The sequence below is a fragment of the Drosophila bipectinata genome, chromosome XL, assembly GCF_030179905.1.
Source record: "Drosophila bipectinata strain 14024-0381.07 chromosome XL, DbipHiC1v2, whole genome shotgun sequence".
In the NCBI taxonomy this organism is placed as follows: domain Eukaryota; kingdom Metazoa; phylum Arthropoda; class Insecta; order Diptera; family Drosophilidae; genus Drosophila; species Drosophila bipectinata.
In genome coordinates, this window is record NC_091734.1 from 4,181,445 (window position 1) to 4,209,036 (window position 27,592).

Consider the following 27,592-nt stretch of genomic DNA (forward strand, 5'->3'; position numbering starts at 1 on the left):
TCAAATTCTATTGAATTCTATTTTAGTTTTCGTTTCAATTTAAGTTTGATATAACCTTTTTTTTTTTTTTTGTTCTATTGAATAGTTCATATTTTTCAAGAAAACTCATATTCAATATTGATACATTTTAGTTATTTCAAGCTTAATACAACCTTTTCTATTTATTTTATTAAAAAGGGAAAGGCTGTGGAAGTTTGAACTAAAATAATGCTCAAAATTTAAAGCATATTTTACAAAGTTTATTCATGCTATTGGTTTTTATATAGATAATTGAGACAGCAATAATAATAGTATTGTCACAATATCATTTTTTTCTTCTTTGTGCATTTTTTTGTGCATTTTGCCATTAGATTGTATATCTAATCTTTTTTTAAATTTTTTTTTTTGCAGTGTAAGAGAGAGCCGAGCGAGAGCGCACCAGAGAGGGGAATCACAGGAACGTGTGGAACGAAACACAGCGCCGATCTTGGCGACTCGAATACCAACAATCGCCTCAGAACGATTCCAACCTTTCTCGCGAACACAACGATATCGCTCGATAAAAAAAAATTATATTCGGCGGCATATCACATTGTTATTTTTTTGTTTTTTTTCTTATTGTTCTAAAATATTTCTGTGGATGACGAAGAACATCATAAATATGCATATTAGTGCGATCTCTGCTGACACACTAGTCGTCTAAATCAAGAGTGTTGGAGCGCGAAGAGCGAGAAGAAAACAAAAATAGTTCTGTGCTTTAAATACGAATAAAAAAACACAAACACATAAAATAAAAACCGCAAAAAAAATTATAAAGAAAGAAATCCAAATAAATATTTCACCATATAATTTGTAACTGCCAAAAAAAAAAAAAGTGAAAACCAAAAAAATAAATAAAATGGGACAGTTGGTGGAACTGTCGGTGCTACTTTTATTAGTGACCTCAACTCTAGCCAGTAACATGAACTACGACCGATACGATCGCCTGCCCCAGACCAAGGCCCAGGACAGTTCCGACATATGCAATCACTGCGGCTGCGAAGGAGTTAGGATTGAATGCGATTTCCGGATAAATAAAACCGTGAGTTTCTAAAAAACAATGCAATATATTATTACTCATTATTTTATATATTTTGCTAGACTTGACTTGAGTAATCAGTTTCTTGTTAACGTCGTAGTAAGTGTGTCATCGATTTCTGATAAAATATTAATCCCTCGTTGAAATAAATTTCGAATTCAATGTAAAAATATTCTGTTTTTGTTGCAAAGAAAAAGGGGGTTTGCTCTTCCGGTCTTTAGGTCTCCTGTCTTTAGGTCTCCGGTCTTTGGGTCTCCGGTCTTTAGGTCTCATGTCTTTAGGTCTCCGGTCATTAGGTCGCTTTTTAACAAGAAGATTGGTAGATCAATTTCTCGTTAATATTCATCAAATTCTTGGAACAATATATGTATTATTTACATATCTAAAATAACTCGTTATATTTGTACTCTACTTGAAGTAAAGAATCAACTCAAGAAGTGAAGTGAAGAATCAACTTGAAAGCTAATCTTCAGAGACAGTCTCCCAGCAAGTAAACAGAGTAACACAACCCACCTAATCGAATTACCGAAAAAGATAAGATATCGGGACATATCGGACATATCGGACAGTCAGAAGCTCTCCTTTTAATAAAGATACTAAAAGTGCTAATATTTTAACTGAAAGGTAATGCTTAGGAAATCACAAAAAAAACTAATTTTAATTGGACAAGTGGTCTACTTGGCTTATCTATATAATGGTCTAATGGTCTATAATTTTAGTTGATAACAACAGTTGATAGCTACTACTAATTATGAAAGACTTGTGATTCATATTGGATCCGCCATATTGAATTTTTAAATCTGAATCAAATTCGTAATCAGCGATCCAATAAATTAAAAATAAAGTCGCATACCTCCAAAAATGTAAAACTTTTTTTGAGGTTAGGAAGAAACGTACACGTGCAGGACCAAAACGGACTTCAGATTCGTGTTCAGCGGTCCAAAATACATGGGGATAGGGTACTCTGATCTCCCAACCCGGACACTTTTTTTTTTTTTGTGTGGCTGTGTAGTTAATAGATCTTTCATGAACAAAATATTATATTTTAGAATAAGCTTTTAATAAAAGCACATTTTTTAACAGCAAAAATATATGATTTTGTAAATATTTTCCACAAAACCCTGGAAATTTTTCAAAACAAATACATACATAGCTGGGGAAAATATCTGAAAATATTTATATAAAGTTTTCAGCCACTTTTGGGAGGTTGAGGTTGAAAAATGCGTAGCCTAAGCACTTTTGATTAATTTCACGCTAAATCAGAAAATCAGAAATTAACTCTGACGCCAAGGGAATGTAAACAAAAGCAAAATAATTATTGTTCCTGCCTCGAAATCTGAATCGGCATTGGGCATCAAGCGATAGTATTATATATAGGCATCGGCAATGCGTGCAAAATGAATGAAAATGAAACAAGAAGAAGGCGGCGCCGACGTGCTGCCACTCCCTTTTCCGCCCCCACCGTGGCAGTATCTAGTCATCCCCCCCCAGACTCACACACACACAGTCCAACAGGTTATGCAAATGAGTCAGGTGTGCGTTTTTAAAACAAAAAACTCGGTTCGTTTGCTCCCGCACTTCGAAATAAAAAAAAAATAAAGCCAGAAAAGGGGGGAGATCAAGTGCAAGTAATTGAAGGAATCAGACAAAAAAAAGGAGGGTTCTACCCCTTAAGATTCCCGATATAAAATCTAAAAAAAATAAACATAGGATGGGTCTTGTTCCAGATTCTTCAGTTTGCCAAACAAACAATATCTTATTTGTATTTTTAGTCACCAAGGAAATGGTTATTGATGAAATGGAAAAATATGGAAAAGAGGTATGGTTTCGGAACCTAACAAAATAAATTTATTTTTTTATTTTTTTTTTTTTCTTGGTAATGCATTTTAGATAATTCATATCCCATAAATATCGGTCAGCAGTCATAAGCTTTTAAAATAAAACGTACAAGTAGATTGCATTTTGCATAAAGATTTTGCAATTTTAACTTGTTTGGTTAGCAGTTTTTCAGTTGAGAAATAAAATAAACGATCAAGGTCATTTTAATTATACATCCGTAAGATATAGCTATAGCTAAGATATGGCAGATACAATTGGTAATTTGTTTCTATATTTTAGCACAAAATTTATCGATTAAAAAAAACAAGAATACTATATATTTTACCAAAACTCTATGCGGGTTTTTGTTAAAATTTTTTTTGTTTATTTTAGGCCAGAATATATACATATATATGTATGTATCTCTCTCCATATGTGGATAATATGTTTAGGTAATAGTCGTTAAATTTTGCACTTCCTTAGTAATTGAATGAACTTGGTCTGAGAGATGTATTCATGGTTTTTGTTTAATTTTTTTTTTGTCCAAGCGGATGTGGGCCAACGGGTGACACTTGTCCACCCCACCATCTTTTGAAGATCTTCTTCTAAGCATGTGTCGTCATCTTGTAGATACATATACAAAACCGAAAATTTATTTATTTGCCGCGTGGGCGCTCCAGTTCTCGGTTCTGTGCAAAGTGGAACTGGACAGAAAGCTCTACAAAATGGAAATGCATTTCCCCTCCCTCCCTCTTTCTGATAAACCCTGAAGATAAATTTATAAAAAAAAAAAAGAAGACTCTTTATATAGTGTCAGCAGCTGTGTTGCATATCTTTCCAGCAATATCTTAAGAATCGAAATCGGAACCAATCAGATTGCACTCAAAACACTATATATATATATCGAGTGTGGGCGTGGAATGTGAGCCTACTTAAACACCCATTTCGAATGGCTACTTAAACTACTTAGAGAACTGGGAGCCGCTAACAGAAAAAAATCCATCAAGTGCCACACTAAACAAGACAAACCCAAACACACATCCATAGAAACACAAAAAAACAAACATTCTGTGAAGGAAGACAAATGTGTGAATGCTATATATGAGGTGGTATCATAAAATCCAACTGTGGAAAATGTGGAAAAACTGCATTCGAGGCCAACCGGATTTGGCCAATAATTTGGATTAAATCATAAACAAGATTTGAATTGTATATACATACTTTTGGTACTATTGGTCATTTTCATTCAAGAAAGTACCAGAGCTTTCTAGAATTTAGCTTTTTTTTTATTGAATGTTTATCTTATCTTGTAGATAATCAGGGCGACTAATAAAAAAAAGTGAATAAATAAGAAATTCATGTAAACCCACTTAAGAATTCTGCATTTTTTGCGTAGCCCTGAAGTCACGTAGGCACCCATAACTTATCCGACATTGAACGTGTTGAGGTTTTCTATCTTTAAGATAAAAACGCATCTGTAAAGTGAATGTGCGGGTGGAAGTACATATGTATGTATGTGTGTGGCATAGAAAAGGGATTTTTGGGAAAGTCCATTGAGGTCCATTTTCCGGCCATGTGATCAGCATTCCGGCCATGTGACATTCGAGTTTTTTCCAGGGAGACTTCTTCCTCACTTTCGACGGCGAGTGCTTAAGATATAGAGATCATAATTTATTTTTAATTGGCTTTGTTTGGTTATTTATGTGCTGTTGTTGGTTTTGGCACTTCCAGCCAGGCGACGGCAGCTATTTCCGCTTGTCTGCCACATTCGTTCGTCGGATTTCGATTTGGATCCAAAAATATATCTCGAAAGTTGTCGCCCGCCGTAGAAAAAATGTGTAAAGAGCCGGAAAAGCGCTCCGGGCTCCGGGCTCCGGGATAGAAGCCCTATATATAGTGTGGTGTTCCAGGCCACAGTTTTTCAAAATACACTTTAAAAAAAATTCTAAATAAATCTGAAAGACATCTAGAGATCATCTGTCCAAAAACGAACTTTATAAACTTTTTGTTTTTTTTTTTGGGGCACATTTTTGTTTGTTTTTCCAGCCATTTGGAGGAATGGTTCTCATAAACTTGAAACCAAATGGATGATGGGTAGATGATGGGATTTAGAGAAAGGGATGGGAGGGGGGGACCAGACCGAACCGGACCGGATTGAAGGAAAACTGTCTGTCAGACAAACAAGCAAATTAAAACTCACACGTAATTGAGACTTCCTCTTTAGGAAGAGAGCCAGAAACTGGAGCAATTGAAAGAAAATTGCACCCAGAGCCACCAAGATGATGGTAACAACCAGAGCGCGAAGAATCCGAGAGGAAAAAGTGTAAGAATGTTGTGAAAAAAATGTAAAAAACAAATAAAAAGATACAATACATACATATACATACATCACAGCTAAGTAAACCAGAAAATCTCAGCAGGCAGACTGACGAGACAACAAGTGCGCCCATTGGGAGGGACCGAGAGAGAGCCGGCTGCCGTTGGGGCTACAGATACACAGATACAGATACAAAGATTCAGATACACAGATACCAAAGTCCCCCGATACAGATGCAAAGACATTGAACCCCCAACCGAGGCCAGACAAAACAAAAAGCCACAAAAAAAAACAGGTGGCCCGGCTGAGACTGCAAGAATCGAAAAAAAATATAAAACGAGGACTGAATTATAATGTCAACTGTCCAGACCAAACCAGAGAACCCCCTTCTATCATTACTTTTACTTTTCTGTTTACTACCCGTAAGATTGTAGGGATGATTCACATTCTAAATCATTCAAAGTGTTTTTTTTTATGGAAGTATTTACACCGAAACGTCGCGGGAATATAAAAATAAACAAAGGGTATTCAAACCTTAAACCTTATCTCACAAGTAGCAACGCAATACCTTATCAAAAATCTAAAAAAAATGGTTTATTACTCAAAAAGTGCATTACAGGACCTATATAGTTGACAAAGATATAGAAGAGCTTCCTTTTACTTTCGTAATACCAAGATTTATTAATTCAATAAGTAAGATCTGTAGACTGATCAACAAGATCATCAAGATCATTAGGAACAGTGTGTGGCATGTACCATCTATATGGTACACTCTCCTCTATGGAGAGTACAGCCTCAACCATCCATCTCATAGTCATCGTCGGCCCTTCAAGTTTCAACTATTTTCACTTAATTTAATGGAAAAATTGCACCCGGGTTCGAGTTCTTCACTCTTCATTCTCCATTCTTCGTTCTACATTCTTTACTCTCCATTCTTACAGTTGGGGTTCTGCAACTGGATGGTTGGATTTTTTTATTTATTTATTTATAATTTTTTTTTTTTGTATTGTGGCTGGAGTCAATGCTCCTCGGCGTTGCGGTCAAGTTGCCGTTGTCGTTGTCGTCAGTGTAATTGTCATCTGTATATGTTGCTGATGTTGCAGTCTCCTCCTATTGTTGCTGTGGCAGACACTGCGTTTAAAAATAAAACACAGAAGAGTAAGGGAGACTGGCTAAAGTGCGGGATACATAGACCGCAAGAAATGTAAGTCAAGCGTCACGATCCCCACGACAACAGCCAGCAGTAGCAGCCGGGTGCTAACTTCCAATTGAGAGGGAAACATACTTGCAACAAAAATAATTTATACACTTAATGTATACATGTTTAACCAGCCAATACTTATCGGGTCATTTGGTTACAGCTCTCACCAATCTGGGACTCCAAATATGTCGTCCAAAAGAAATTCAGATCGATCATAGTCCAGTTGAAGCCGCAAACAAAGTTGGAGCTACGCGCCAACTTCCTAAACGATAACCAAACGGTCAACGCCTTTCGTTTCTATGGATCCAAGGAGGACGATCAGGTAGAGGTGACCGAGCATGCCTTCAAGAAGAACAATGCTGGTTATCCCGAGATCGAGTTCTTTGGCGTAATGGCCGTCTTTCTGCAGGCCCAGGCCCTCGAAGGTAAGTTTGCCTTTCCTCCAATGCCCCCACAAGCCAGTAATTATCTTTGAATTTTAAGGCGACGATTTTAAGGTGCTGGCGGAAAACTGTAGCCATGTGGTTATCTTTTCGAAGGCCTTGCAAATGTCCAATTTGGACCTGACCATCAAGCAGGTTGACCGGTTCGATCTGAAACAGAATGCCTTCCACTCGGGTGGTACCAAGACATCCACCCCCCTGGTTAATGTGAGTAAGCCAATTATATGTTAGGAACATATGATATAATATATTTTTTCGTCCATCCGATAGCTGCGGGTGGAGAACTCTGGCATGGCCCAGATCAACAGCTTCAATCAATCGATGAACAAGGTCAGCTTCAGCCTGTGCCGGATCGGTAGCATTGAGCAGGACGCATTCCATGTCACCAATATCAAGGAGCTGAACTTCGAGAATAATCATATTAGAACCATTAAGCCGGGAGCTCTAGCCGACAAACTCCTCAGCGATAAGGTCTCCCTGGTGAACAATGTAATCGGAACCATTGAGGGCGAGGCGATAAGTCACAGCGGAGTCAGTTATCTCATCTTTACCGGCAACACGTAAGTATTTTCTGTCATGGTCACGGTGGAAAATCCTTTCATTGTGTCATTTCCAGTGTGGAACGCATTCGATCGGGGGCCATCCAGGTGAATGCAGCAAATGCCTATATCCTCAATAATACTGTGCAACATACGGAAGCCAACTGGCTGACCATCAATCAGGTGGCACATGTGGAGATCAACGACAACAGATTCGATCGCTTCGACACGTTTCAAATCAAAAACGTATCGGACGTTTTCAATTGCAGTTTCTTGAACAACCGCCTAAAGGATCCCCAGCCGGGCAGTCTCGATATAAACGCCTGCCGGATGCACCATATCCATGTGGGACGGCAGTGTGCCTGCGATAGCAGAGCCTGGCTCTCGAATCTTAGCCACCACGATCTGGACTCGGAAATACTCTGTACGTTGAGCGAAAGCGATACCAAGTGCTTCAATTCCACCAGCGTTAACTGGCGGCGGTATTTGTATGAGGCCTGTGGCGTGGGCAGGAACACCAATGTCACCCAGCACTGCATCAACGGACGGTGGTCGGAGCGATCGATCAGCGACCAGCAGAGCGGAAATGTCTGGAGCAGCAACGGCATAGCCGGATGCATTGTGGCCTTCGTGGCGGTGATGGGCCTGGTTGTGGTCGGCATCGCACTGATATGCCGGAAGAAAAGAAACAACGTTAGTCAGACCTGCTCCTGGACCAAACCGGAAACGGACATGCTGTTAAAAGAGGTAAAGAATCTGTCCGATCAAGAGGAATATAAGGATGTGTGTAAGGCCCTCTTGAAACTAAACAAAGGAACACTGAGCAAGGCCGACTGCTTAAATCGCATCACCGACATTCTAAGTTGTCTACCGTCCAAGTCACCGTCCGTCATTAAGAATCTGCTCACCGATCACCTGAACAAGTGCCATCCTAGTAATATTCTCAAATTTGCTGATTCCCAAGTGGTAGATTCGATGCTGCCACCGATACCACCGCCAAGTGCACCCAGTCCAGACCTACAAGATACATACGATACGCATATCTATGCTGAGCCCCAGGAGGAGCGACGCCTAATACCAAACAGTACACCACAACAGTCACCACCAGAATTCTGCACCCACTACTCGTCTCCCATTAATACCGAGGACCCGTACACCGAGCCATTCAATGCACGTAAGTGTGGAATCGGTGGCTACGATTATAACAGAAACAGCAATGGAAATAATCAGGGTTATAGTCCGGTTTAACGATCTCTTTCCTCTGTTTTGGATTGTATTTAATTGTATTTAATACTTATACTTAAGTGTAGTTTGATAACGATCATATTTATTACTCTCCTGAAACTCAAAAAAGAAAAGTTCGAATTTGACCTTATCCCTAGCCCCTGGGGATATTACGTCCTTAAATTTTCCTCTTCCTCGAAGAAGTTGAAGTTGAAAAACAACTTTCCATTTTTCTCTTAAAAACAAATATATATCTTATATATTTAAAGGTTATGAATAGAAAGTCCTTGTAGTTATGTAAATCACAAGAATATATACCAAATGCACAATTAAACAACAACAAAAAAGCTAGCACTGAAAAAAAAAATTTAAAAAAAAAGAAAAAAACCCCACACTTGAAAATACCTACATACCACCACCGGACGATGATACCACATGAGTACCGGGCACAAACCACACTCCGAAATCCACACCAAGCCACGTGCATGATCCAAGAAAGGTACCAAAACACAAACGTAGCTATATTTTCCCAAAAAACAAAAATCCTGTAGTATTTTTAAAAATGGTGATGGATCTCTCCTTAATTTTCCCTCTATGTTGGTTATCTTATATCCTATTTGGGTCTTTGTCCTCGTCTTGGATAACTGGTTTCTAATGTTCTATGTTTTATATTCATGTATCTTGTATCTGTATCTTTTGAAACATATTTGTTACTAATAACTAACTCATAAAAAAAATAATCTGGCAATAAGGTAACATTTAACCTTTAACTACTCACAATTACTACTTCTACTAACAATATATTTATTCAAAAAAATAACTATAACTATAATTTGAGTCTAAAAATTTTGGGAAATTATTATTTTTAAGAATTACATTTAATTTCCTATTTTTTAGACTCAAATCTTAAATATTTCCAAGCTATCGACAGTCTCTAACTTCATATCCTTTTCTATTTCAAAGATGCAAACGATATACCACCGGCCTACCAATATGCCACTCCTATGCGACGCCTCGCCCCGCCCCGACAACCCCCAAGCAGTGTCGTGAAATATTCCACACCCGTATGGCGCTCTGCCCCAGATGCCACACCCATCAGTCGCCCACCATCGGGAGCTAGTGTCCCAACTGCCAGCGCCAGCGCCACCGCCACAGACGTTGTACCGCCATGGCAGCGTCATGTGCGCGACTTGCGACAGGACTTGGAGGCCATGCCACAATTTCATCCCAATCAATTGACCTCATTGCGTAACCAAAGACAGGTGCAGCAGAATTATCCGCGTCAGCAGCAGAAGCAGGAGCCAACGTTGCAACAGCCACCGCCCTATAGTGGCAGCCGCGGTCCGGGCGGTAGCCGCAGTTTCGAGTGCCTGGATGGTGCCGCCAGTTTGGCAGCCATGGAGCACATGGACTCCGGTTCGGATCATTCGGGGGGTAGTGATGTTACGGTTCAAATCAGTGATGTGATTGACTATGCGGATGCCTAAAAGTATGCAGCGGATGCACCAGTAACACCATCTGCCCTATAATAATACTTATAACTGATTATAAACGAAACTTTGTGATATAAATAAGATTTCTCTGGCGATACGTTTGAAACTTTGAGAGAGAGTATCAAGAGACCCGAACGTTGAAAATTGAGAAAAAAAAAAATTATAATAAGCTAGTTTGTATAAATACATATATTAAACATTGAAATGTAATTTAATAAACTATATGCTTTTTTTTTGTAATAAGAACTTGATTGGATGTTTTTCTTTTCTTTGGGAACGTAACAGTTTTCCCATACTTCTCATAGGAGACGTTCTTCTTATAGAAAGGGCTTTCAAAAGTCTATATTATAAAGCTATTCTTTATTGAACTCTTCAAGTAGCTGGTATGGATATTATAATTCATTTTTATATAAAAATAACTAGATAAAACATATGGTCCTCTTATATTTTTTTTTTTTAAATATGAAGACTAGACTGATAAAAAATTTCGAATAGTAGAAATGATCTTCGTAGAATTGGAAAGGTTTTGTAAAAAATCCTACAGTACCGGGTAGGTATATCATAATTTATACAAATATTTATATAAAGCTTTTATTTGACTGAATATTACTGTCATGAATATAAGTATTCTTTATGGGGTTGAAAAGGTTTTCTAAAATCCTACAGTACCGGGTATGAATACTACAACTTCAACTTCTTCCTGGATGTTGGTTAGAGGAACCACCAAGTTGATATATGTATCTCTTTAAAACCTATATATATTCCTCAAGAATATTTTCAAATTATTTCGTGACTTGTTGAAAAAATCAAAAATATATATATGGAATATCTTGTATTACCACATTTGTTGACTTTTGCCGATGGCCCGTCATCATATCTATCGTATGACCGATTTCTCCCCCTCCAGTGGCTATTGGAAAATTAGTCACTCAACCAACACAGCTGGTTTTTTATTTGTTTTTATTTTAACTGCAAATTCTGCGATAATTGTTAAGACAAAAAACAAAAATAATCAAATGCAACAGCACCCGCCGCCAGTCGGGCGGTGTGTTGTGCTGAAATTGCATTTTAAAATGTTGTATAACTTGATTTGCCAGCACAAGCATTGAACTGAGTTTTTCTTCTGACCAATAAATTGTTGCTGGATATGCAAATGCTCGTTCTAAAAGCCTTTTCGAGTTATTAATGTTCATATATGGTCAGTAAGACGGCGGCATTCGCTCAGTGATTCCATCAGATTATCTCACGTAGTTCCCAGCAGGCGAAAATCAATTGATACACTTGGGAAATAAATTTCTTATTTTTCATAGACATTTATGATACCCAAAGTAGCTATTTCCTATTAATTTTTTCCAGTGGGATATCTATGACTGTTTTGCTTTGGAAACCCCTGCTCTGTTACCCCATTTATCGACACTCCCAGGTAAAAAAAATGCCTGCTTATCTTTAAGCTCTCAAATGAAAAGTATCAAAAGCTCATAAATATAAAATGCTTAATTTTCCACTCAATTATGAAAGAAATAAGAATATTAATCGAACTGAATTAAATAAAATTCATATTAATTTTCTTTGTGGACTTTTGAACGATTTATGTACTCCTTTATAGAGGTCATATTTTGGTTTAATCTGGAGACCTGAAGTGCATTATTTTTTTCATTTATTTACATACATAGTTCGGCTCTTCACAAGCCGACCGACCACTAAGTGCTTTATGTTTGACTTTGCCCCCCCAAGCAAATTTGATTTGATTTTCTACCGCCTTTGGGTATTTTTTTTCTTGTGGAGGTCTTGTGGAGGCTTTCTTGGATTGTTTTTTCCTCTCTAGTTGAGGTTTTTATGAGCAAGTGTCAAGCGATGCGTGGAGTCGTTCAATTAAGCGCGCGCGCCGCCACCAATCAGAGTCGCAGCAGAACAACATCATACTTTAGCTTCAGATACATTTCCAGCTACAGATACATTTACTCAAAACTCAAAGATTCCCTCTACACAACCTCCCTATTGAACTTCAACTCGAGGCACAGTAAACAAAAATTCTCTATGCAAAAATTCTTTTCGTTTTGTTTTTTATTTATTTTTTTCATTTATTTTTTTCTAAGCTTGCCACAGCCAAACTGGCGCTCGTTTTTTAGTCGCTCAGAGAACTGGTGAGATTTGGAGAGCGATCCAAAGAGAGAACCCCACAGAGGTGCCCAAGCAGCTTCAAAAAATGGAGCCAAAAAAACACATTTTTGTGAGGGTTCCCCTATGAAAAAATTCGAAAAATTTCAAAACCACATTTAGGCAATGTTTTGAATGAGGAAAGTAGCTTCTGAGTTCGCTGATTACTAAATGGTACTTTCTTTCCTGATCAGATAAGAATTAGCAGAGCTATGGCCATCGGAAGGAGCAAAAGTGGGGAAATCGCGAAAACCCACATTTTTGTAGGATTACCCCTAGGAAAAAATTCGACAAATTTCAAAACCACATTTAGGCAATGTTTTGAATGAGGAAAGTAGCTTCTGGGTTCGCTGATTACTAAATGGTACTTTATTTCCTGATAGGATAAGAATATCCTGAGCTATGGCCATCGGAAGGAGCAAAAGTGGGGAAATCGCGAAAACCCACATTTTTGTAGGGGTACCCCTAGGAAAAAATACGAAAAATTTCAAAACGATATTAAGGCAATGTTTTGAATGAGGAAAGTAGCTTCTGGGTTCGCTGATTACTAAGTGGTACTTTCTTTCCTGATCGGATAGGAATTGCCCGAGCTATGGCCATCGGAAGGAGCAAAAGTGGGGAAATCGCGAAAACCCACATTTTTGTAGGGGTACCCCTAGGACAAAATTCGAAAAATTTCAAAACCACATTTAGACAATGTTTTGAATGAGGAAAGTAGCTTCTGGGTTCGCTGATTACTAAGAGGTACTTTCTTTCCTGATCGGATAGGAATTGCCCGAGCTATGGCCATCGGAAGGAGCAAAAGCGGGGAAATCGCGAAAACCCACATTTTTGTAGGGGTACCCCTAGGAAAAAATTCGAAAAATTTCAAAACCACATTTTGGCAATGTTTTGAATGAGGAAAGTAGCTTCTGGGTTCGCTGATTACTAAGTGGTACTTTCTTTCCTGATCGGATAGGAATTGCCCGAGCTATGGCCATCGGAAGGAGCAAAAGTGGGGAAATCGCGAAAACCCACATTTTTGTAGGGGTACCCCTAGGAAAAAATTCGAAAAATTTCAAAACCACATTTTGGCAATGTTTTGAATGAGGAAAGTAGCTTCTGGGTTCGCTGATTACTAAGTGGTACTTTCTTTCCTGATCGGATAGGAATTGCCCGAGCTATGGCCATCGGAAGGAGCAAAAGTGGGGAAATCGCGAAAACCCACATTTTTGTAGGGGTACCCCTAGGAAAAAATTCGAAAAATTTCAAAACCACATTTTGGCAATGTTTTGAATGAGGAAAGTAGCTTCTGGGTTCGCTGATTACTAAGTAGTACTTTCTTTCCTGATCGGATAGGAATTGCCCGAGCTATGGCCATCGGAAGGAGCAAAAGTGGGGAAATCGCGAAAACCCACATTTTTGTAGGGGTACCCCTAGGAAAAAATTCGAAAAATTTCAAAACGATATTTAGGCAACGTTTTGAATGAGGAAAGAAGCTTCTGGGTTCGTTAATTACTAAATGGTACTTTATTTCCTGATCGGATAAGAATTGCCAGAGCTATGGCCATCGGAAGGAAAAAGAGCTAAAGCGTCAGCACTATGTTCACACTCTGCCGCTCAAGTTTTTTCCGCTCAGCAGCGGGCCGCTGGTGGACGTCGCTTTACGTGTGGCGTTTGGCGGTTTGGCGCTCAGTTAGTCGTTTGCACGCGCTGACACCGGTTGACCGACCAACAACAATAACAAACAACAACAAAAAAATTTAATAAAAAAATAAAAAAAATACGTGGAACAAGTAGAACCGAAACCCGATGATCGCGCGTATTTTACTTAAAATTTGAGACGCTGATTTCACAGCCAAAACGAATATTTACTCTGGTAATTAACAGGCCATTTTTTAATTTAAACTTGTTAAAAAATAGAAATATGTTTTTCGAATAATTTTTTGAAAGTGTTGAAAAAGTGTGTGAGTGTTTATTGGTGTGTGGTGTGTACATTTTTGTGGCCTAGCCTTTGGGAACCGCCATAAAGTTCAAAGCAATAAAAAAAAACGGCGAGAGGCTGTGGCAGAAATTGCAGCCAGCCGCCGCCGCGTTGCATGAAAACTACAAATTTTGCAGAAAAACAAAAAAAAATGCTAAAGAATCTGACGGGTCTCTCTTTGAATTCTCCAAAGAATCTCTCCCTCAGTCTCTAATTGCGTAAAAGGCAACGCCGCGTACCCCCACGCTTCACAACAAAAACCAAACAAATAAAAATCCAACCAAGCCCCAAACAAGAATTTGACATCTTTCTATGATCCCTGCGGGAATCTGAATCTAAATTAGCTACAAAATACGCCCCCTTGCAAAATAAAATGAATCCAAAACAAAATGGCAAACAGGCATCTTGCCATATCCATCCATATACCATATACCCAATATCCATATTGTATGGTTAGTCTCTCCCCATCACACATCACATCGTCATCGCGATATTTTTTGATATTTCAAGGTTAGATGACGACGGAGAAAAGCAAACGTGAAATAAAAATCTGTTTTTAGTTTGCCATTAAAAACGCTTTCGGAAACATTTACTTAAAAAAAACCAACTGACAACAAAAAAAAAAACAAATAAAAATCCAGACCTATAGACCTTTTGTTTGTGGCTCTGACTCAGGAAAGCTCTAGAGCTCAAGACCTTGTTTTTTAAACAATTACCCAACAAATGTATTCAAGTTTAGAAACTAAGAACATAGAACTTGAAAACAAAAAAGAAATAAATCATATTTTACATCATATTGATTTATTTCTGTACCCAAGCTTTGATTTTTCTTAAATCAACTATTAGTTCTTCTAGCTAAGCCTCCAAAACCTTCCTTAAAAATCCATAATTTTTAGAAGAATACCAAAAGACTTTCTTTCAAGTGCAGAAGCTACAAGTGGTAGAAAGCCAAAAAGCCGAAATCCACCAACAAGGCCAAAAAAACATTAACCCCATCAAGTGCCCTCAGTGGTTAGACCTTTGGCTAAAAGAAGCTTTTCTCTGGCGGTCTTTGGAAAAGAAAAAGCAGTTGACAATTTTGCAAAAGATACAATTTTAAATTAAAAGAAAGCTTGCAATTTAGCTTTCTTTATGGCCTTAAATATCAACTGCTTTGTTAAACAAAACTGCTTTCAGGAAAAATAACAATAAAAAAAACTGTGTCATACATTTCATATCAGAAAATCTTATCACTCTTATCTATTAGCTGATAAGATAATACCTTTTCCCCACACAAAAGTTGTATATAAACCATTTTCTTTAAATTGGAGTCCCTTTTTCTATTTAGCTATGGCACAAAACGGTTTATAAACCGAAAATAACCATGTGTATTTAAGTTTGGAAAATAGGAGCTTCAATACCAAACAGAAATAAATTTATTTTAAAAAGTATTATGGACAAAAATGTGTCCTTTTCACATAAAAACCATAAAACAAAGGCTTTCACATGTACAATGTAAGATCATAAAATCATAATATTTGAACACAGAAAAGTCTATTTTTATACCTTTGAGAGGTTAGTATATAAGTATGTATTATAAGTATGTTATAATTTTAGTCGAAAGTGTGCAACGCAGTGAAGGATAAATCTATAATAAATCTAAGGATAATCTATATGTATATAAGGATCTGGTATACCCGAAGATAACTTCCCTTCCTTGTTTCTGCAAAGGATATTTATTCATTTCTATTCTAAACTTTATAGAAATATTACTTCAAAGAAGTATTTCATTGCATATTTTTAGTCTGCCAAAGAAATGCGCCAATCTAGGTACCATTATCTATATAATATCAATGATATCTGTGGCTTATAATCGCTAGGCTTATAAATTTTAAAACAAGAAAGGAAAGCTAACTTCGGGCGGAGCCGAAGTTTATATACCCTTGCAGTTAAAACCGGATATATATCGCAAACATCGGATATAGTTGACCGATCCTTATGAACACATCATAATAAAACCAATTAACTAAAATGAAAAATCCGAAAAAGGTCCCAAACTTCTATCTTCAAAAATAAGAAAGTTGATATTTCTACCAAGTACCATTTCCGATCGTTCAGTTATATGGCAGCTATAGGATATAGTCGGCCGATCCTAATGAAATTTTGTAGGTCGGATTAACTGACCAAAAATATAATCTGTACCAAGTTCCAGTTTTCTATCTTGAAAAACAAGAAAGTTGGGTCATTTCCGATCGTTCAGTTATATGGCAGCTATAGGATATAGTCGGCCGATCCTTATGAAATTTGGCATGTCGTAATGTGGCATGTGGTAATATTTTGCCCAAAATAGCTCTCATGTCAAATTTGAACTCTCTAACTCTAAAAACACCAAAGTTATACTTTATAGGGTCGGAGATGTCTCCTTCACTGCGTTGCACACTTTTGGACAAAATTATAATACCCTCTGCAAGGGTATAAAAAGGGTATAATGAAAGGGGGTTTTACCGTCATTCTGACAAGGACAGGAAATGACACTTGATAACAAATAGTGATAACAAATCGTACACAATCCTCATGATCTGTACAAAGTCCTCAAGGGCAATAGGGGGAAATATTTAAAGAAATTGCACAAATTGCAAAAAAAGAAAACAAACCTATTTTTATACCCTTGCAGAGGGTATTATAATTTTGGTCAAAAGTGTGCAAAGCAGTGAAGGAGACATCTCCGACCCTATAAAGTATATATATTCTTGATCAGGATCACCTCCTGAGTTGATATGAGCATGTCCGTCTGTCCGTCTGTCCGTCTGTCTGTCCGTCTGTCCGTCTGTCTGTCCGTCTGTCTGTTTCTACGCGAACTAGTCTCTCAGTTTTAAAGCTATCGTCTTGAAACCCTTTCACACACACACCCTTTTTTCCTTTGCACGCAGTATATAAGTCGGAACGGCCCGGATCGGCCGACTATATCCTATAGCTGCCATATAACTGATTGATCGGAAATGGTATAACTTTGGTGTTTTTAGAGTTAGAGAGTTCAAATTTGACATGAAAGCTATTTTTGGCAAATTATTACGTCATGCCAAATTTCATAAGGATCGGCCGACTATATCCTATAGCTGCCATATAACTGAACGATCGGAAATGACCCAACTTTCGTGTTTTTGAAGATAGAAAGCTGGAATTCAATACAGATTATATTTTTAGTCATTTGATCCAACCTACTAAATTTCATTAGGATCGGCCGACTATATCCCATAGCTGCCATATAACTGAACGATCGGAAATGGTATTTGGTAGAAATATCAACTTTCGTATTTTTGAAGATAGAAGTTTGGGACTTTTTTTTAGATTTTATATTATAATAAATTGGGTTATATATTCCTATTCCCATAAGGATCGGCCAACTATATCCGATGTTTGCGATATATATCCGGTTTTAACTGCAAGGGTATATAAACTTCGGCTCCTCCCGAAGTTAGCTTTCCTTTCTTGTTTATCTTGGAAATAGAACACTTAATACACTTATCTTAGTTATATATATTTTTTGTAGTACGTGTCCTAGACGTACATACTTGAATTTCTAAACATGCGCGCAAATAACATATTTGAACAGTCGGACCAGTTGAGAAGAGATCTTGTTTAATTTTCATTTTTTCTCTCTCGAGTATAGTGAGTTTTTTAATAAACAAATAATATAAACAAATGATAATAAACAAATAAAAAAGAGGAGCTTGATGTCAACTGATGTTATGCACGTAAAGAAATAGAGGTTATACTTTTCCAACCTCTAATGACAGTTTATTTGACATTCTTATGATTTAAGATGGTGTCTTTAGATAAGTCTAAAAATTGAAATATTTTTGTCTGTGTAAGTCTATTTGGTTACCCAGAGAGGGAAACACACAATATAGACTCCAGACTCTACATGCTATATGTTTGCTATACGACCTCCGAATTCAATTAACGACTTTCCCGGGGCAGAAGTGATTCGGAGAAGGATTTCCGAGAGTTATGGTCTGGAGAGAGTTAAGTGAAGTGATCATGAGTGGAATGGGAAGAGGGTGTTGTAATTCAATTAGAGCCTCTTATACAAAACGAATGTACATATGCGATTGTTGGGAAACAGATTTATATTTATTATGATCGACAGAAATGTATCTACAAAATCGAAATTGATAATTGATCATTTAGGTGATTTGAAACCAAGACCTTGGCCATAATTCTAGAGTATATTTTTATTAAAATATAAAATGAAACTTACTTTTTTGTAAAATATATGAGCCAATGGATGTTCGGGTACGAACTATGTTATCCGCTATCTGGAACTACATTCCTTAAACTATAAAGTTTGTAGGTTAGCGCGGTTTCTGCCCAATCGACCGAGGGGCGCAGCCGCATAACGTACGGCTCCCGGAGATACGGATACGGATTTCGGAGATACATTCGAGTTTATATATGAATAGGATCGGATTTCATTAAATCAAAAAACAAAGTGCCATAGGACCTAGGACAAGGACTAACTTCAACGCGAAGAGAACGCCATTTTGAGTTTAGGAAAAGTAATATTTCTTTAATCTTTTATATAAAATAATAAAGGAATAAAGGAAGAAGAAAAGAAAGTTCATTTAGAAGACGTTTAGAAGAATTCAAAAGAAAGGTTTCGCTATCAAAACCATCAAATGTATAAAGATAGGGTTTATATACCAACCGTTCTGCTATCAACAGAAGCTTTAAGCTAAAGATACAATATTTCGTGATGATATGAAATAACGGACATGGTTCGAAACTTCAATTTTATACATTAATGGAAAATACTTGAGAAGCGATTTGATATAAAATCGATCAAGCATATTCCATACCTCCAAACCTCATACCTATCACATCTTACAATACCTTATAATAAACTCCCATATCTTACCATAACTTGCTATACCTTATCATGAATTTCCATACCTTTACCATACTCTACAAAATCATAAAATTCTCTCACAATCATAATACCCCGTAATACCCATGAGTAAAAACTTGAGACAACTCAAAACCAATACAGATACACTCACTAACACAAACACAAATATTATTTCAAATACATATGTGTATGTAGATAAGAAACACCTTCAAAGATAAGGCTGTAACGAACGATCGCTCTTATCAGCTAGCTTTTCCAGAGCACACGGAGAAACGGAGAGCTAAAAGCTAAAAGCGGCACAAGAGAGAACGACAAAACATGAACAAAGAGTGAGAGGGAATAGGCAAGAAGAAGCGGGCAAAGGCAGAAGAACCAACACGACGATTAATATGAGTGAATAATTGGCCAAAGGCGGGACTGTCTGGAAATCATGCGGAATATCAGAAATCTCAAGGATCCACCCATGGATGGCCCATATAAATGGCTGATTTGGCTCTGCCTCCTACTTCCGGTGATGGGGGTGGCGGCGGAAGAACTGGTCAAGGTCACATGCACCGAAAATGATACCACCTTTACCTGTGATTGCAACAACAATAACCAGGTGAGTCATTAGTTGTGGATAGAACCCTATTCTTTTGTCATATCCTTGGAGAAGATTAAGTTCTAGAGAGCATCTCTTAATACTTTTTTTTAAGGAGAAGGTATTCTAATTTTTTTTATGGTTTCTTAAATAAATATTTGAACAAAAGCTTTGAGACATGCGTTACTCATTTTAATTCTAATTCTTTGTTCATTTTAAAGAAAATAAACACCAACCAAAAAGTTCATTTGTGTCAAGAGTTCATTTTAAGGTTCATTTGTCCGCTGGAGGATCCTAAAACCTCAAGTTTCTATTTCTTTAAAGCCTTTTATTTTATTTTATTTGAATCTCTTTATATTTTATTTTAAAAAAGCCAGCCCCACCTAAGAGTTCATTTATTAAGAGAGTTCATTCTTAAGTTCACTTGTCCGTAAGTGTTCATCTGTCCGCAGTCATGTCCTTTGGTTTATTTCTTTTAAATCCAGTAATATCCAAACCCTTATCTTCTACTTACAGCCCATGGTCCTGCCAAAGTTACACGGATCCTTCTACCAGGTAGAGGTACGCAACTGTCCCGATCTTGTTGTGGAGGCCAATTGCCTGGCGGACACCCAGGGTCTGCGCAAAGTGACCTTTCGGAAGATTGGACAGCTAGTGCTCAGGGAGTTCGCATTGAGTGTGCCCCGGGATGCCAGCAATAAGGCTCTCATTGTGGATTTCGAACAGACGAACCTCAAACTCATCGAATCGCATGCGATCAAAGGTAACATCGAGGAGATCTCATTCGTGGGCGGACGCATCGACCAGATGCTACCCTTCGGATTCACCACCACCAAAAATAGTGCCATACTGCTCAAGTTTGACGGAGTAACGGTCCAGCGGATCGAAAGTCAGGCCTTTAAGAAGTTCTCCGTGGAGCAAATGACAATAACGAACTGCCAGTTTCTGGGGAATCTGCCCACTCGCGCCTTCTACGAACTGGAGGTGCTCCACGAGCTGAGTATCAAGGGGAATCGCTTCCAAGAGGTTCACTCCCATGCCTTCTCCTTCAAACGTATGTATAAATATTAATCCTTTGAAATCCTATCTAATTTTCTACCCCTAGTTGTCTCTAAATTGAGCCTCAGTGAGAATCACTTTGCTGCCGTGGATGGGGAATGGCTGGAGGCCCAGATCCGGGACGCGGTGACCCTCCGTGCCAACGACTTTGGGGCCACCAGTGAGATAGCCTTCCGCAGCCTCACGGTACACCGTTCCTACCAGCTCAGCGAACGCCTGGAGCTTCGTTTCCACAACAACACCATCAGGAGCACCCGGCCTGGAGCCGATCCCCTGGCCACGGAGGTGAATGACCGAGGAGTGGTGACCGAGCCGGGACAACCTCTACGCTTCGACGATCGTTTCGCTCTCAGTGTTCGGGACTTGAGGTACGAGAATACCTGGAGCTGTGAGCAGCTGGACAGGAGTGTGGAGCCTCCATTGCCGCGATCGGAATTCTTCCGCCAGCACAGCGATCAGTTGATGTTCCAGACACCGGATGGAGCAGTTGGTGGCGGAGTTGGAATGATGCCACTCCGTACTCTGATCCCGGAACAGTGCCGGGAACGCAGCTATACGGCGTATATTGTGGCGGGAAGCGTACTCCTTGGCCTCCTGCTGATCCTACTGCTCCTCTTGCTGTGGTGGCGAGTGGTGCAGAGACGTAAACGTCGGAAACTGGATGTAGTGCAGCCGGAACCGCGCACCTACAAGGAGACCCAAATCGTATACCAAATCGAAAATGCTGGCCTGCTCAAGACTGATTTGTAGAAGTCAAGTTGGAAAGACATAACCATAAATATATAAACACAACATAGCTACAAGAAGCTAAAGGAACGGATGGTAATCCAAAATGATGACCCACCATCACCACCACCCATACAGAAACCACCTATTATGAGTGACCTTTCGCTGTACCAAAATCATAGCCTACACAAGCCTAGCTCTAAAGTATATAATTATGTATTCATATATCGTAATATCCTTGTATATAGTCGCATGTAGAAATGTGTAAGGAGGTGTTTCAAAAGCACCAACAATACCATTTATAAAATAAAACAATCGAATGCCAAAAAAAAAAACAAAAGCAACATGTGTCTTTATCCAAAAACAGCATTTTCTAAACAAAATGTAAATATTTTTAGATATTTTATAGACATGGCATGTTTCAAATGAGAGAATTTATAGTTATAGTGACCTTATTCAAGGTCTATTATATCCCCAACTTATATATAGTTCCGTTTCAGTTGTATTTTCCATAAAAATCCATAACAATTCTTTTAATAATCGAATTTTTGCAGAAAACCATATTTTCAGAAACATGTCCAAGCTTGTCAGGACCTATTGTGAATACCTGCTTCATTGGTCTCATCTTCTACCTGGCATAACCTTAAAATCTTCATTATAAACCCATGATACTTACCCTATAGGTAGATATGACTCCAAGGCCTGATGCACTGTCAGGTGAGGCTCCGACAAGGCAAATCCCTTCGAGAGCAAGGCATGATGGGCGCTGATCGTCTCCTCAATGCCACTCATATCCTCCACATCCTTGTCATCTGCAGACCCAATTATAATCAAATATATATATTTATACTTCAAGATCCTCCTCACCTGGTAGATTCAGTTCCTTCTTCATCAGATTCGCACTACACATGCCCCCCAAATAGGCCAGTTCCTGCTCCAAACGTATCAGACACGAGTTGCTGGCATTGATCTGAAAGAGATGGACAATCACAGATTAGAAAGAGATGGAAAGACCCCGAAATAATAATGGGCTTACCGCTGTGGGATTGTCGTATCCCACCACCAGGCACTTGAAGCCATAGCGATTGTTGTGCGGATCTTGGGCGTACAAGGAGGCAGTTTCCAGCGAGAATTCCACACAGTTGCCGGGCAGGATTAGGACATTCTGAAGCCAGTTGGAGGCGCTATAGGGATACCAATAAGATTACAAAAAAAAGACCAGAATTAAGGGTTACTCACGTATTGAATTTCTTGACCATAATCCACTCCCTTTCTGTGGTGTCCTGACTGCGCAGGGGAATGGCACTCCCGGGAAGATTTCCGGGCGAACGACAGCAACTGGCCATGGTGAGTTGGACGCCAGCAGATTTCACTGTGCCTGCACCGCCACCAGTGGACCCTCCCGTTCCTGGGCGCCTTCTCTCCTGTCCCTGGGCATCGAGATGCTCGCAGTACTCCTCCGCCTGGCAGCCAGCCTGCATTTGGGCCGGCGATGGTGGCGGTCTCATCGGGATGGACAGTAGAAGGTAGTCCTCCAGCTGGGCGGTGCCACATTGCGGATCGAACTCGATGGTGAGCCACTGAACGCAGGGCGGGAACTCGACGCGGTAGCAACTGATGCTAGCACTCCGGTACGGATGGTCGCTCTCCACGATGCAGTAGTGGTTGCTAGTGGTGGAGCTGGCGGAGCTGGACGAGCCAGATGAGCCGGAGGTGGGAAACAGAGCCGGCTCCGGCTGGCGCTGCTCCTTGGACACGTGCAGCTGGTTCAGGGCGGCAATGTGCGGGAGTATCTCCTTGATGAGGCCCAGGATCTGGACGGAACTCTTGGGATCGCTGCACGCCAGATTGGCAATGTGGGCATAGACCAGCGGCAGCAGTATGTGGAACATGTTGGAGGCGGAACGATTGAAGACCTCGAGCAGCTGGACGGCCGCCACTTGGCTGGACACATTCCCAACACCACCGCCTCCTCCTCCACCGCTGGCGGCCGCCTCCAGGGGCGCCTCCTCCGAGTCCGAGTGCTGGATCTGCTGGGCCATCGATTGCTCGGCCAGGTCGTAGTCCGTGGTCCGTTCGTTGCCATTGATGGGCACACTCTGGCACTGACTCTGGCTCTGACCGTTCCGTAAGTCGGCCGCCGTGTCCTCCACCCCGATTTCCGTGGCTCCGATCTCGATTTCCATCTCGAACGGATTCGTGGAGCGCTTGTCGAACTTGAGGGTCTCCATGATGCCCTTGGAGAAGGACTCAATGCGCTTGCCCAGGTCCCGGGCGGTGGACAGCTGCGGATCCACAACCACAGTCGGTGGCAGGGCGGCTGTCCGCGAATTGTTGGCCCAATTGATGTCCATGTGCTCCTCGATGGGCGTGATGTTGTGCTCCGAGTCGATGGTCTGGGTGTGATTGGAGCTGTTGTCCGAGGGGGAGCACGAGGCGGCCATGGCGTTCCTGGCCAGAATCAACAGCTCGGTGCATTTCTTGGTTATGTCAGCGGCTATCTGGAGGGCAGTATCCCGAGTGGACACCTCATGGGGGCCCAACAGCAGCTGCCTATCTTCCGGGATGGATGGTGCTCCTCCGCCGGGTGCTGTAGATGATCCAGCCACTCCTCCTCCTCGTCCCGATGGTCCACCAACGTCCTGCTTTACGGGCGTGCTGTAGTAGAGGATGCAGGGCAGTTGTCCCCGGGCCGGAGTCGTTCCATTGAAGCTCAAGTCGCAGGCGTAGTAATGGAACTGGGTGCCACACGGTCCTCGGACCACCGGCATCCCAGCATCGCCCGAGCACGTCCTAGCGCCCTGCGAGCACAGTCTCAGGGCATATCGGGCGTTCTCCTTGATGTGGACCGGATGATCGAACTTGATCTCCGCCAGATCGTTGTGCACCGCCTCCTGGTCGTAGGTGCCGGACACCGACTCCAGGGTCTCCCACTTGTGTTGCGGCTGCAGGTCCGCCGTATTGTCGAACAGCAACTCCAGCTGGTAGTCGTAGCTGCCGGAGCCGGAGTAGATCATGGCACCGGCTATGGCCACTCCGGGTCTGTCCACCGAGAAGGCAATGGCATCCGGGCCGAAGTTCCCCGTGTTCCAGGTACGGCTCACGTCGCAGCGGGCAAACCGGGAGCCCGTGGAGTGGAGGGTACGTGGCGGCAGGAACATCTTGTCGTACTCTCCCAGCGCCGTCTGGTAAACGATCTCGGCCAGAACTCTGGCCAGCAGATGGCAGCAATTGTCGATCAGTCCCTGGTTCACGCCACACTCTTTGCCGACGCCAGGATAGCTGCCGCCCAGGCTGCCAAAGCTCCGGCTATAGATGGCCTCGATCCGGGAACGTATCGGACTGGCTATGATGTCCAGCAGCCGCACCAGCACATCCTTGAAGGTCCACGAGTTGCTCAGAAAGTCGCTCTTCTCCTGCTGCGTCCGGTATATCATCTGTTCGACGAGTATCGGATACGGATGGGCCTCCGTCGACGAGAGCATGGGCAGGCCGGAGTTGTCACTCGGACTGATGATGGACTGCCTCTCGTTGCCGGCGGCACTCAGCAGCGAAAATGTGGCCCGCAGCTTGACGTTGGGGGAGCACAGACCCGCCAGTATGGCGCTCAACAGCCGGGAGTGCAAAGCTCCGCGATCCATCTGGGCCAGGAGGTCGCACAGGCAGTTCCACTTCAGCGAGGATGTCGGATAGAAGGCATCGAAACAGGCCACAAAGCTCAGATGGCACTCGTCCAGGATTTCCAACACTAGAACATAACCTGAAAGTTAAACAAACCGATTAATTTTAAAATCTAGTAGGCTGTGGTAACAAGTAGGCCTTGGACCAATGATTTTTTGAAGGAGCCCAGAATGAGCTCCTCAAATCATCAGTCTCACACAGCCCGTCCAGGCAGCAACATCTCTAGTCTTTAAGCTAAAAGTGGAATTTTCTAAAAAAATGAAAAACCAAAAAAAAAATAATAAAATTTCAAATAAAAAACCAAAAAAAAAATTGAAATAATATTAGGTGAGTGAAAAAAAAATAAAAATAATAATAAATTTATGTCTGTAGTCGGATTTTCCGACTTTATTATACCCGGTACCAAACTCTATCACCCTCACTTGTACTAAGATTTAAAGTTTAAATGTAGGAACCAATTTTTTTGAAATTTAATTGTGCTTCAAAAAAAAATTCAGTAGGAAAGCATAATAAGCCCTTTAACTCTTCTAAAAATTGTCCGATTAAGTTGAATTTTTATTATAAGCCTTTGAAATGGTTTAACATTAAAAAATAAAATATACCCTTATACTCAAGAGTACCAAGTATTAAAATTTTGGCAAAAATAAATAATATTAATATTATAATTGAAATATTTGAATTTGTTTCTCAGCTTCTCAAATTTTTAATAAACCACATCTGAACTTAAACACAACCCACAAAAAAAAAACTATAAAAACTAAGCCTGCCAAATTCAATAATCATAAGCTCTCTCACCAAATAAAAAAAACTACAAAAAAATAACCAAAAAAATTTTGTATAATCTAGTAGGCCATGTCTCAAGCTGTCAACAATTTTTGGAAGGAGCCCGACCCGAGCTCACAAAATCATCAGTATCACACGACCCCTGGACGGGGTAACAACTAGTCTTTAAGCATAAAGTGGAAATTTTTAAAAAATATAAAAAATCAAAAAAAAAAATTATAAAATCAAAAAAATCAAAAAAAAAAATTAAAAAAGTATACTAACAAACTTCAAAATTTCAAGTAAAAACTGGCACACTATTGAAGGTAAGCTAAAAATAAATAATAATTTTTTGGAAAAAAAATTAATTTTTATTTGGTTTTCAGAAAAATCTCCCTGACATAAAATGTAAGCTGCAAACATTTCAAGTCCAGCACTAGGACTCAAAATTTTCAGTATCACACAACAAATAATCAAAATTTCAAGTTTTTATAAAAAAAAAATTGCAAAAAACCCAAAAAAAATCGTAAAATGAAAAAAATCAAAAAAAAAAAAGGTAAGTTAAAAAAAATAATACTATATAGATAATACCTATGACTAATGAATATTTTTAATAGAAACTAACTCTACTAGCAAGTGTCTCTGTTTAATACTGACATAAATATACTTCAACTACCTCGACAAAGTACGTATAAGAATATTAATAACTAATATTTATTATTAATATTAAATTTTCTGAAGGAGCCCAGCACAAGCTCTCAAAATTCTCAGTTTCACACAACCACTCATCAAAGCAACACCTACCAAAGGAGATTGTGTAAAAAAAAAGGAAAAATCAAAAAAAAAATTATAAAACGAAAAAATCAAAAAAAAAAATATAAAAATTATAAAAAATCAAAAAAAAATATTAAAACTAAAAAAAAAATCTAAAAAAAAAATGTAACTACTAGCCGGATTATCAAAATTCAAGTCATACTGCCTAGATCAAAATTCTAAGTAGCACACTACCTAGGATTAAGCATAAAGTGGAAATTTTTAAAAAATCAAAAAAATCAAAAAAAAATTATAAAAAATGAAAAACCCAAAAAAATAGTAAAATGCAAAAAGCCAAAAAAAAATGTAACCTAGGATTAAGTAAAAAGTGAAATAATATTGAAGGTGAGTTCAAGAAAAATAATATATATTTTTACAAAAATTAATTAATTAAATTTTATTTATTTCTCAGAACGGGAGACAACACACTACCTCCATAAAGGGTATGTATAAAAATATTAATTAATAATAATTAAATTAATTAATAATATTTTTCAACTATTAGGGGCGTATATTTTGTATGCTTTTGTATGCTTTTATATGCTTTTGTATAAAATTTCTACCCGCAACCGTAAATATATAAACTGCCAAGTTATGCTTTATTCGCCATCGATGATATGCTCCTCTTTGCGAACGGTAAACTAATATTAATATTAATTTTAAAAAATTAAATAATTAATTATATTTATTATTACTAGACACGCATACTACGAATATGTAGGGTAACGCCGAGAGGAATTTCCCCCACCTTAAGAAACTGCACCCCCACGTAAGTATTACTATATATAGATATATAATTATAATATAATAATAATATACCTTCCACAGTATAGGCTATATACTAATACCACTAATCACTCATAGTACTTGG

General features: G+C 39.4%; 3 protein-coding genes and 1 long non-coding RNA gene across 6 annotated transcripts in view; 3 read left to right on the forward strand and 1 right to left on the reverse strand.

Annotated features, from left to right (window-relative positions):
• hiw (MYC binding protein highwire) overlaps positions 1 to 27,592 on the reverse strand; it is a 49,560-nt gene that overhangs the window by 14,250 nt on the left and 7,718 nt on the right. Inside the window, exons 10-13 of the mRNA XM_070277233.1 lie at positions 22,705 to 25,225; positions 22,502 to 22,649; positions 22,333 to 22,435; positions 22,142 to 22,277 (exon numbers count right to left, since the gene is read on the reverse strand). Of these exons, the coding sequence (XP_070133334.1) occupies positions 22,142 to 22,277; positions 22,333 to 22,435; positions 22,502 to 22,649; positions 22,705 to 25,225 (2,908 nt within the window). The remainder of the gene's footprint in view (positions 1 to 22,141; positions 22,278 to 22,332; positions 22,436 to 22,501; positions 22,650 to 22,704; positions 25,226 to 27,592) is intronic.
• be (ben) lies at positions 485 to 10,302 on the forward strand. The gene is made up of 6 exons (XM_017232537.3): positions 485 to 1,060; positions 6,554 to 6,818; positions 6,877 to 7,043; positions 7,107 to 7,396; positions 7,453 to 8,549; positions 9,563 to 10,302. The coding sequence occupies exons 1-6, from the start codon at positions 878 to 880 to the stop codon at positions 10,084 to 10,086; spliced, it is 2,526 nt and encodes an 841-aa protein (XP_017088026.2). The 5' UTR covers positions 485 to 877; the 3' UTR covers positions 10,087 to 10,302.
• Positions 13,921 to 21,805, forward strand: LOC108119375 (uncharacterized). 3 transcript variants are annotated; one of them, XM_017232539.3, is made up of 4 exons: positions 13,921 to 14,107; positions 19,296 to 19,701; positions 20,197 to 20,734; positions 20,786 to 21,805. In XM_017232539.3, exons 2-4 carry the CDS (start codon positions 19,531 to 19,533, stop codon positions 21,487 to 21,489), a joined length of 1,413 nt encoding a protein of 470 aa, XP_017088028.2. In that variant the 5' UTR covers positions 13,921 to 14,107; positions 19,296 to 19,530; the 3' UTR covers positions 21,490 to 21,805. The 3 variants fall into 3 exon arrangements, with proteins under 3 accessions (XP_017088028.2, XP_070136793.1, XP_070136797.1); XM_070280692.1 differs by having other exon boundaries at positions 19,347 to 19,701; XM_070280696.1 differs by having other exon boundaries at positions 19,360 to 19,701.
• On the forward strand, positions 25,317 to 26,580 carry LOC138926475 (uncharacterized). Its single transcript, XR_011443021.1, has 4 exons — positions 25,317 to 25,473; positions 25,993 to 26,234; positions 26,295 to 26,464; positions 26,526 to 26,580. It is a non-coding gene; the product is annotated as an uncharacterized lncRNA (long non-coding RNA).